The sequence below is a fragment of the Ochotona curzoniae genome, unplaced genomic scaffold (assembly GCF_017591425.1).
Source record: "Ochotona curzoniae isolate NIBS_2020 unplaced genomic scaffold, NIBS_Ocur_1.0 contig_2688, whole genome shotgun sequence".
NCBI lineage: Eukaryota > Metazoa > Chordata > Mammalia > Lagomorpha > Ochotonidae > Ochotona > Ochotona curzoniae.
The window spans coordinates 24394769-24406983 of NW_024465553.1; the positions used below are offsets into that span (position 1 = coordinate 24394769).

Sequence of the window (12215 nt, forward strand, 5' to 3'; positions counted from 1 at the left end):
ATAAGCACACGGACAGGCAGGCAGGTTTCTCGCATGAAGTACAAAGAGGGAGTAGCAGGGTGAGACCCGAGTCGGCGTGCATCGGGGACGCCTGCACTCTGGTGCGCACGCGCACCCCGGGGGCCTCACCTGCTGCTCGGCGAGCCGCTTCTGGATCTCTTGATCGTTGCACACGTCATACACAACGGGCTTGGACAGCTCAGACTCGATGCGAGCCAGCCAGGTGCGCAGGTTGCTCATGTTTTTGTCTAACTGCTGAATAAAAGCAAACGTCTCCTTCAGCTTCTTCACCCTATTTGCATAGTGGCAGGGGGGAATAAAAGATGGCAAACAGAACCTTAAAATTAATGATCAGAAGAAAGTGCCAACGGGGCACCAGAGGGTCAGAGGAACCTGCCTAGGCTGCAATTTTTTTTTTTTGAAATTAACTTACTTTATGATACAGTTCCATAGGCTCTGGGATTTCTCCTTCCCCCTCCCCAAGGCCTCTCCCCCACTCACTCTCCCTCTCTTCTTCTCCAATTCCCCTCCCCACGCTGAGTTCCCCTCTATTATTACGATAGTGTAGGACTTCAAAAGCAGTCATAAGTCTATCATTCTATTTAAGTGTATCCTGATGTTGTAGGTGTACATAACGCACAGCAGTAACAATGCTCATGTCATCAGATATGTTTTCATAGAAGAATAAGGGCATTTCAGAGAGTTTATGAAAAAATGACATTAAAAGATAACTTCAGAGGAGGTGTGTGAGTGTTGAAGATGCTTGTGTCCCACACGACAGCAGGTGATTCAGCCACTGAGCCACTGCGCCGGACCCCGAGGTCCCACTGTGCCATGCACTCCTGCAAGGTACATCTTCCACCTGTTAGCGTCCTCATTCTCCGTACAATTACGCATCCTGCAACTGACTGTAAGGATGTCCATGATGCCACGGACACAGACCCAGCACTCAGTGGCTGGAGCTCTTGGCGTGCCAAGTGGGATTCCACGACGCTGCTGTAACCCCTGGCCTCCGGGGCACTGGACTGCACCGTGGATGTGTTCCTTTCAACAGTACCACAGGGCAGGCAGACTGGGAAACGACAGTTGCCTGGTGGGCACAGACGCCATGGGCAGGCTTGGGTTCGAGGCCTGCCTCTGCTCTGTCTCCTATGGGAGAACTGTGAGCAGCAGCGGTGGCCTGGGTGGCTGAGAGGACCATGTGAGAGGCACTTGACATGAGGCCCAACAAGACAAATGCCAGTAGACATGGTCACGATGAATTTCGAGGAGGTATGTTTTCCAAACCGCAGCCCCACTGCCAACGTGAAGAGGACACGATTATTTATTTAAGAGGCAGTAACAGAATCCAGGGCTAGGCTGGAGACAGCTATAACCTAGTTTTTGCCCCTTCATTCCCATGGCTTCAGAGGCACACCCTCCTTATCCTGGTATCTTGCTACTCAGAATGTCCAAGGACCAGAAAGAACATTCTAGATAGCTGCTGGCCTCCCAGGAATCCAGAGACAAGCAGTTAGCCATGCAGCTGGTGATGTATTGCCTTTCTGGCTACAGAGGGGGCGGCTCAGGAGGCCTTCCCACGAGTGGGGGCAGAGCACTCATTCGGGATCACCCCATTCCCAACTCCACAGCCCCCACCTTCCCCATCACCTGCATCCAGCACCCAGCCCTTTCCCCCCGCCCCTCCATAACAACCTAGCTAAATGGCAAAGTTAAAGCGAACCAAGACAATCTGGTGCAAACACACACAAGGATGCGATGGGCTGAGTTCTACTATCCCCTACAGCGGAAATCTGCAATCCTAAATGCTCCAGAGTCCAAATCATTTTGGGTGGTCACGTGACGAGTGGAAAATTCTCCCCCTCAACCCCTCGTGTGACGCGTTGCAATGAGAACATAGGTGCTCCAAAGCACGGCTGCCCCCAGGCCGTGTGGATAAAATATGTATGAAACAGCCGAATTTCATGTTTAGACTTGGTTCCCGTTCCCAAGAGATCTTATTACATACGTGCAAATCCTCCCAGACCTGGAAAACACCCAAATCTGAACCACCCTGCTCACAGGCATTCTGGAGAAGGGACATTCAGCCCGAAATAGATTTTGCACTGTCAACCCATTTGTTGGATACATTTCTAAGTGGGCACGCTCTAGAACTCGCGTTATCACTTAAAATCCAACATCTACACGACACACTGATATGCACCCTGCCAGGCCTGTTGTGCTTCGTGTTAACAACTTATTCAATCCTCACAACAATGCAGTGCGGGGATGGGTGGGTACTGTTATAATCCCCAACTGACAGATGAGGAAACTGACTCACAGATTCCACCCACCCAACACGCATGGCCAGGACGCCACCCTGGTCAGCCTGGCTTGGAGCTGGTGTTCTTGTACACGAGCCTTGTGGCCACCTCTGTGAGACAACAGGCAGTGGCTCTTCCTGGTCATTGTGTGGCACATCTTGATCGGCTCCTGGCTTTGGCTTGCTGCAACCTGGGCTGCTGCAGGCATTTGGAGGATGCAATGGTAGTGGGTGGAGATTCATTCTCTCTCTCTTTCCAAATAATAAAATAGTTTTAAAAATAGCTATTTGCTCTGCGTTGGGTCCTGTGCGCACGGATGCTGAGGAGGCAAGAGAACTGGCAGGTAGATCTTAATCTCAAACAGCTCATGAGCCAATCAAATTATTTCTCGGTACACATTAATATGTATTTTAACAGGGTACACTGTATTATTTCAACACACATACACAGTGCAAATGGATCCAATCAAGTGACATGCATCTTCTTCCACAGTTCTGCCCAAGCACCTGACACTTCCTTTTGAACCAGAGCCATCTGCTGGGCTATGGAGCAGCAGATCTTGCAACTTCTCTCTGATGTATTCTGGAACTCCAACACACAACCTCTTTCCCCCTCAACCCCCACTCCCATTTTGAGTTTGGATCAATTTTATATAAACTTCCAGGTGCGAGAGAACATGCATGTTGCAATTTACATACAATAGAAGTGTTTTATAAATATGTACTGGATGCAGCAAAGATCTTCACGCAAGCCGTCTCAGTTGTCCTGTTCATACAGGTGGTGGCCGCAGTGCTGGAGGTTAAAACAGAGTGCACCGAGGCCCTTTTGCTGTCAAATGACGTCTATCCTACTCCGAGCCGTGGGCACGCCTAAGTCCCCGGTTCCCAAGAACCAGAGTGACGAACAAACAGGCACGCACATCAGATGCAAACTAAAGAGGGAGAGTGAGACCAGCATTGTGCAAGAGCAGCACCGCTTTGAGTCCCTGCTGTTCCACCTCCAAACCAGCACCCTGCTGATGCACCTGGGAAGGCAGAAGGTGGCCTAAGGCCTTGGGGCCCTGGGACACACACGCGGGAGCTCCATCTGGATTGGAATTCCTGGCTCCTGACTTTGGCCTGGCCTACACCTGCCTCTTATCATCATTCAGGGAATGAACCAGTACATGGAAGCGTGCACTCTTGTGCTCTCTCTCTTCCAAGTGAATCAATCTCTAATGAGGAAGGGAAGAACGAAAGAAAAGGTCACCAAGCAACTACACAACATTTACCCAGTCCTAAGCAGCTTGTCGCTATGTCTTAAGGCACAATACATCCGAACGCCAGGGCCTCTAAGTACACCATCACAGCTCATCATGTTGCAGCTGACCATGAGCTAGCGGATATCCTGTTGAGTCCTTCATGTTCTGCGTTCCAGTTATGGCCAAGACAGGAGGTGCGTGTCAACGGCCAACCTGGTCTTGATCTCCACCTAAGACCTTGTTAACCATCACCCTTGGAGAAACCATTAATCTCAATGCTGGGAAACAAGAAAAGCTATTCAGAACCCAGACTGTGGGGCTGGGGGTGGCTAGCACAACCCTGCATTATATCACCTCCTAAGCATTTGTTTACCTGCCTCCTTTCCCCTGCACCTGCCCACGCTTCTGCCCAGGTGCCCTCTCTCAGCGGGCATCTCTCACACCGTCAGGGATACCTTTAAGAAGTTCACACGTGGAATTCAAAGACACATTTTGGTGGAGAGCAATTCTCAAATCCACATTTTTTCCCTCTCCTATCACCATTAGCCTGCTCGCTTTCCCGTGAGCTTTTTAAAGATTCATCCTATAGTGCAACAAATCAATTTCTCCTGGAACTATGAGCCTAATTCCCCCCCCCCCCCCGGTGAAATTCCAGCTTGGAGGGACAGAATGGTAAACATCTTCCTGTGAAATCAAACAAAATAAAAACGAGGCCTACATGTGGCTACATGGGGCAGAAACGTGGGAAGGATGCGAGGTGCACACATGTGTCCCTTTTGCTTGCTGGTGATGAATCAGAACAGAAGCGCTCTGACGTCAGAGCCTGCTTTCCCTTCCAGGACAGACTAAGGAAGTCAAGTCTGGTTAGTATCATCCCACGAGCCCCCTGTCACATGGTGCGGGATGCAGGCTTGAAATACCTGATGCTCGGGTCCTCCCCGCTCTAACACAGGAAAGGGTCTACCCCGTGAACACTGTGAGAGCTCCGGATCAGCATTACCCCAAAAAATCCCCACGCCCATAGGGACAGCAGCGCTCTTTAAGGGAAACGGACAAGGTCAGAGCATCCAAACGAAATACTGAAATAAACACACACTCCAATGTGTCAGTGCCTCACAGCAGCACCCGACAAATCCTGCATAGCTGTTTTCTTTCTTTAAAGAAATGAACTAAAATACCTTGAAGGTAAAACAATCAATCACTCTAAGATCTCAAAGCCCCGATTCAAGGGCACTGACATAACTACACACGTTGGAGCCAGCTGCCTCTCTGCAGCAGCCTGGTGGCCACCGGACGCCTTCCATTTTCCTCACAGCATAAGCACTTCTCTGCACCGCTTTCACAGACAACATGACAAGCGCGTGCTGTCGCTGGGAAAGAGCCCTTCCCCCGGTGGCAAAGTGTACACACACACACACACACACACACACACACACACACACACACACACACACACACACACACACACACACACACACACACACACACACACACACACAGCAATGGCACCATCTCATCCGTGCTCCCTATTGTAAACCAAAGCCAGAAAGAAAGACGCAACAAGACAGCCGCGGCCGCCATGGCACTTACTGTTGATGAGAAAAAAAATCATTCCTTGTGCTCCAGCGAGAGCTGCAGGTTCCCGGCTGCACCTCCACCTCCCTGGGCCCCCGCCGCCCCTCCCCCTGCCAGACAGCCCTTTTCATTCACTGCTTCAGCATCTTGCCCCGAGGCGGTGCGGGGCTCCCGGTGCCTCCTGGTGGGCACTGGCCGGTTCGCAGGCACTGAGCAATGCCAGCGGGAAGGAAGGCACGTCCTCCTTTACCAACCTCAATTTTTAATCTCGGCTTTCGCCCTCCCCGTACTCAAACATCTCCAGCTCTTGCCTCATACACACACAGTCTTTGTTCTGACGCTACAGGATTGCAACGCTGGGGGAAAAAATGTCACGGCGTTATCTTGGCCATGGGTTATTTATGAAGCGCTATAAACCCAGGGAAGAAAACATTTAGACTCCGGGCAAGGAAAAAGTGCCTTTCAGTTCTCATTTCAGGTATAAAGCCCACTACAGATGCCTTCATCCGGTCTCCTACAGGAGAAATTGCCCTGTGGGGTGCAGGGGGGTGGGTGACTCTGCCTTTTTACTCCTGTGTGTCCCGGCTCAGGAGGAACACAGTTCATTCTGTCCACTCCTTTGCTATGGGGTCCCAAAGCCTACCTCGCAGTATAAGAGGGGGCATAGGACTTGGCAGAGGAAGACATTTCATAATATTCCTGGCTAGTTCCTTCCTCATTTACCGTCCAGTGGGTTTCTGACTGCTCCTTGCCCTTGGCCATGATTTCTCAAGACAACCCTGAAGGGCTTTGCTGACTGCATGACCGTCTGGTGCGTGTCCAGCTTGTGAGACGCCATACGGATTCTTTCTGCCGGGTCCAACACCGACTGATTTAAAAACCCCTCCTCCCACCTGGAAACACGACACATTCCAGACCAGTGGAACCAGTAATGCAAATCTGGCAAGGACTCTCTCTAGATGCAGCATCTGCTGAACTCTTGCCCAGTGCTTGGCTGCTGTGCCCTTTGCCCGAGGCTTGGTACATAACACCTGCATGGCACTGGGCTCCACCCCATCACGTGTCACCACACTGATGGCCACTCTCTCCTCCTGCTGTTAGGACAGTATTTCTGCAGGACCCAGAGGGCAGCAGCCAATTGTCCCAAAGGTAGAATGCTTGGGCTGATGGAAAGGCAAACCTAACAGAGCAGGCCCACCTCATAGCTGGCTCCCCCTAGTCCTGCCCGGCGCAGGCTTTTGGCTTAGTGTTGAGAAAGCAGATGGGAGACCTGAATCTCACATCATACTGCCTGGGTCCAAGTCCAGGCTCCACTTCCTGGATACCAACTTCCTGCTAATGCGTCCTGAGAGGCAATCGTACGGCTCATGCTGGAGACCTAGGCTGAGTTTCTGGCTCCAGCTTTTGGTCTGGCCCAGCCCCTTGCCATTTCGAGTATTTTGCGGGGGGTTGTGAATCAGTACACAGAAGCACAATTGATCTGCTTTGCTAATGAATAAATATACAATTTAAAAAGAAAATCATCCCAGGTCTATTGAATCAAGCAACCTGGTAAGATCACAGCAAGTCAACTTCATGACTAGCAGCTCTGCTGCTATTCCCAAATAACCCTGAGCAAGCACAGATCAAAAGAAAGTCAAGGGAATTTTTTTTCAGTTCAAAAGGCTGGGTTGCTCCTTATCCACTCTGTAATGATGGGGAAACACTCCACAGTTGCCTGGCTCAATGGTAACACTTTATAATTACTACTCTGATAAGTTAGGTGAGCTTTGCATGCTGGTAGATAAAAATGGGACAATTATACTTCATTTCTTGCCACTGACTTGGTCCTTCTGATACTAAGAAAGCAAACAGACAGCAAACGTCTCTCTCTCTCTTTCTTTCAAAGGTCTGTTTACTTTGAAAGGCTGATTTACAGAGAGAAGTGGGGACAGAAAGAAACGTCTTTTTCCATCCACTGATTCACTCCCCCAATGGCTGCAATGGCTGGAGATGAGCCAATCCGAAGCTAGGAGCCAGGGGTTCTTTCCTTGTCTCCCATGATGGTGTAGGGTTCCAAGGCCCTCCTGGGACATCTTCCACTGTTTCCCCAGGCCACAGGCAGGGAGCTGGATGGGAAGTGGAGCAGATGGGGCACAAACTGGAGTCCATATGGGATACCAGCACTTGCAGGTGGAGGATTAGCCAGTTCAGCCATTGTGCTCACCCAAATTTCTTTCTTTATGAGGCACAGAAACAGACATGGACAATTACCATTGGGCTGATAAACTCCTCAACTACCTAGCTAGGCCAAAGCCAAGAGCCCAGAAATCCATTCAGGTCTCCCATGTGGGTAGCAGGGACCCAGTGACTCGAACCGTTTCTGCTCACACCAGAATCTGGAGCTAGGCGCTGAGTCCAGGCACTCCAATAGCAAATGTGGGAGTTTTATCTGCTCAGCCAAAAGCCCATTCTGGAAGGGATCACCATTTGAAGTCATGACTTTCATTTAATTGAAAATGCACATTATAGGGAATGCCAGCATGCCTTTGACATTTTTGCACAATGATCTTTTTAGTTTCATCCCATGAACTCTCTGAAATATCATTAAAGGTTTGAGGAAGGCCCTCCATCACATCACTTAAGGAAGCCCAATCTGGGGCCTGGCACAATGTCTCAATGGGCTAATTCTTCTCCTTCAAGTGCTGGGATCCCATATGGGCACTTTCCCAATGGGATACTCAAGGGAAAGCAGCAGAGGATGGTCCAAGAGGCTGGACCCTACACCCACAATGGAGACCTGGGAGAAGCTCAGCCCAGCATGGACCATCCTGGCCATTTGAGGAGTGAACTAGCAGATGGAAGATCTCTTTGTGTCTCTCCCTCTAACTTTGACTTTCAAAATAAACACATTTATTTTAGACATCTTTATTCTAGTGCAAAGAACACTGAAATCTGTAAGTTTTTCATAACATCCATTTTCTGGAATTTTCAAAAAGGTTTTGCTTATTTATTCGAAAGGCACAGTGAGAGCTGGTTCACTCCTTAAATGCCTTCATCAGCTAGGGCCAGGCCGGGCTGGTGCGAGCATCGCAGAACTCCTTCTGGGTCTTTTATATAAATGGGTCGTGAGGACCAAATACTGGCGCCATCATCCCTTTGCTCCCAGGGATACAAATTGGCAGAACGTTGGACCAGGAATAGAGGGAGGAGTGGAACTCGGTTATCCAACAGGGGGCGTGGGTGTTCTAAGTGATGTCATAACTGCAGTGCCCAATATCTACTGATTCATGACATTTCTGAAGATTCTTCATATGCAAGAATTTCAACATTTTTGCACCCAAGCTTATATTTTATAAAAAGCTTTCTAAAGTCGAATGACATGAGGAGAGAAGGTGAGCTGCCATCACTAATTCATTCCCAAATGCTTGCCACAGCCAAGGCTAGAATGAGGCTGAATCCAGGAAATCAATCTAAGGCTACCCTGTGTGTGTGACAAGGATCTGACTACAGAGCCATCACCTGCACTGCCCAAGGGGTCTGCACTGGCAGGAAGCCAGATGTTGGTGCTCCCGGTGGGGTCACCACTGGGCCACGTGCCTGTCCCTACACTCATCCTTTAATTCCATTTTCCACACACCCTTGTATTTAACAGAGCAGTTCATGTTCTTTTGTCTATAATGATCATTTGGAATCAACACATAAGAATAAAAAAAATTAACCCCCACCCTTCCACCTGATGATCGAAACACCAAGAGACTATGGTCCTGGTCACTCTCAGGGCCCATCTTTCCACTTGGAGGCCCTGAGTGCCTTCACGCGATCATTCTCACGTGCAACCAGTGAAGATCTTTTAATAAGAACCTCTCCCCACCCCACGTCTCTGAAGAGGCCCTGCTGAGGGAACCCCTGCAGACATAGCCTGACTTGCAGCCACAGAGCCCAGGCCTCCAATGACAGCCACTGTCATGACGTATGAAACTCATACGGGAGTTCTGAGACACACAGTACATGGAGTTGGGCAGAGTTTAGCTCTGGGGGTTTTTCAAACCAGTGTAGGCCGAAGAGGCAGGCTGAGTTTTTCTGCGGCACCAGCCCCACTGAAGGGACAAGCTCCCCAATGCTTCTCTGTGGAGCTTTGGTCTGTGCTAAGCAAGTGAGCTTTGTAAAGCTTTGTCTGCCACCCAACTAAGTTGTCCCCAAACTGTTATTGGCTTAACCTTGCTTCCTCCAAAACAGGACGGCACGCATGGGAAGCTCTGACAAACGACAGATCTAGTCATCACTTTTGCTCGACTCAGGTCTTGCTGAGTCACTCTTCAAAGTTTATCTATGATCTACGACAATACCAGGAAACCAAAGAGCAGACTGCCTGGATTAGAAGACAGGTTCTTCGCCTGTCACATGAGCACGCACAAATAGAGGACTAGCAGTCCTTCCTTCCAACCAGCCAACAAATCAGACTGACTCCTAGGCACTTGTACCATTCACCAAAAGAAAACAATAAAAACCCTTGCATTTTCATTGGCACCTGTTAGTGAAATTATTAGCATTTTTTCCCAAAGAGTTCAGATGTCCCAAGTATCCAAAGCTGCCCAGGGGCTCAGGAGTGCTCCCGGGGGTTCCCACAGCAGCTCCCCAGGCCCAGGTAACCAGACAAGAGGATGGAGGGCCCAGCCCTCCATGATGAGGCTCTTCTAGAAGACAGAGCCTCTAGGGCTGCTTCAAAGATTTGAAAGAAAGTGAAGAATATTTTACAAGCAGAGAGAGAGAGAGAGAGGAAAAAAGAAGCCAGTGGCTTGAGGCTAAGTGCCCTGCTCTCTCTGTCGCAGCCCTATTACCTCAGGCGCACTGCCACTTTCTCATCTGGGGCCCCAGTCCTCACAACCTCCTTGTGGGAAGGGAGCTCATCAACAGAGGTTCACTGCGGTCAGGAGACCTGCTCCCATGCAGCGGCAGGCCCCAGGTTTCTGACTGCTGATGCGGTCTTATGCTGCTTTACCCCACAGCTCACTCTGGCAGAGGGGTTCTCAAAGTGTGTTCCTCAACCCAGCATCATTAGTCATACCTGGAACTCATTAGAAACACACTTTCTCAGGGCTGGCATTGTGGTGTAGTGTATAAAGCCACTACCTGTGGCGCCAGCATGTTGGTTGGAATCCTGGCCACTCCACTTCCTTGCCAGCTCCTTGATAATGGCCTGGGAAAGCACTGGAGGGTGGCCCAAGGGCTCAGGAGAGCAGGAGGAAGCACCTGACTCCTAGCTTCAGATTGACCAGCTCACAGTTGTGGAAATTTGGGGGAAATGAATTGTCAGGTGGAAGATCTCTTTCTCTGTAACTCTGCCTTTCAAATAAATACATAAACCAAAGATAAAATATAAAATAAATGCACCTTTCAGCTATGGAACTGGAAACTCGGGGTTGGGTCCAGTGACCCACAGTGTCATCAGCTCTGATTCTGATGTGTTTGACAACCACGGCTGTCAATTAAATAGCACATTCTACATGAGTTCCAGACTTTAGAAACACTCTGATAAACTACATTTAAAAACATTATTTATCTGAAAGGCAGGCTCTCTGTTTCTGTCTTTCTCTCTCATACCCACACTTATACATACATACACACAGGGGTTAGGGTGGGAGAGGCAGAAATAGAGGTTCATCCCCAAATGTTGCTGGTAGCTGGGATTGGGCCTAAAGCTAAGAGCCCAGAATTCCATATTGGGTTCCATTGTGGATGGCAGGGAACCACTCACTTGAGCCTTCAGCACTTGTCACCTGGGATGCACATTACAGGAACCTAGATCCAAAGTGAAGCTAGGATTCGAACCCAGGTACTCCAATGCTGGGCCTAACATCCACTCCTGATGAACTACTTTTAAAAGCCAAGAACTGCCCGGCACAATAGCATAGCAGCTAAAGTCCTCACCTTGAACACACTGGGATCTCATATGGGTGCTGGTTCTAATCCTGGCAGCCCCGCTTCCGATCTAGCTCCCTGCTTGTGGCCTGGGAAAGTAGTTGAGGACGGCCCAAAGCATTGGGACGCTGTACCCATTTGGGAGACCTGGAAGAAGCTCTTGGCTTCTGGCTTCGGATTGGCTCAGCTCCAGCCATTGCAGCTGCTTGGGGAGTGAACCATCAGACGGAACATCTTCCTCTCTATCTTTCCTCCTCTCTGTTTATCTGCCTTTCCAACAAAAATAAACCATAAAAAAAAAAAGCCAAGAACTCATGGAAGCCCAATGTTCTTCCTTTACGAAAGCAGTGGGTGGAGGGAACATGGCTCCGTTGCTGCCCTACACAGATCTGCACCTGCTCTTGACACCACTACACACCCTCACCTGAGCTGCAGCCTCCCCCTCTGTGAAGCAAAGCCAAGACTGACCATGCAGCACTGTCTCAAGAATGAAAACACAATGATTTACAGGAGGAGCCTGGCACTAAAAACATCCCCAACACTGATTTCTTCCCTGGGTACCCATATTGGGCCTCAAGACCTGTGTTTGTACGGTTCAATCTCTTGTCTTCGTAAAAAGCAGAATAGAGCAGCACATGCAGTACTATTACCTTGTATGTGATTTTTTTCCTTTCTTTTGAAAAATATTTACTTTTATTTATTTGAAAGGCACAATTGAGGGGAAGGGAGAGAGGGAGGGAGGGAAAGAGAGAGAGAGAGAGATTGACATTCCATTGTTGGTTTACTCCTCAAATGCCCCCAACTGTCAAGTCTGAGCTAGGCTGAAACCAGGAGCTGAAACTCAACCTGAGGCTCCCATGTAGGTGGTGGGGACCCAGTTACACTTGCCATGTTTGCCTAAATTTCAGTGTGTACATTAGCAGGAAGTTGGAACTGGCAGTGGCCAAAGGACTGGAAACTGTGGAGCTCCGATGAGGGATGCCAGTGTCTGAAGCAGCAGTTCCACCAGTGCATCCAACAGCTGCACCCAACAGCTATTCCCACACCCCCCAAGCTTATGATGACAGCGGATGTTGGCCCCTGCCACAAGGATAAAACAGAATACCGTGACTGGGATGGCAAAGGTTACGTGGTGTCAAGACTCCTTAGGTAAATAAGGCCATCAGGGGACCTTGTAGGGCGAGTTTGTGTTGGTA

The 12215-nt window shown here is 49.5% G+C and overlaps 1 protein-coding gene across 1 annotated transcript in view; it reads right to left on the reverse strand.

Annotated features, from left to right (window-relative positions):
- The window catches only part of SYNE2 (spectrin repeat containing nuclear envelope protein 2), a 309068-nt gene that overhangs the window by 25416 nt on the left and 271437 nt on the right, over window positions 1-12215 (reverse strand). Inside the window, exon 101 of the mRNA XM_040975466.1 lies at window positions 130-292. Coding sequence (XP_040831400.1) covers window positions 130-292 — 163 coding nt within the window. The remainder of the gene's footprint in view (window positions 1-129; window positions 293-12215) is intronic.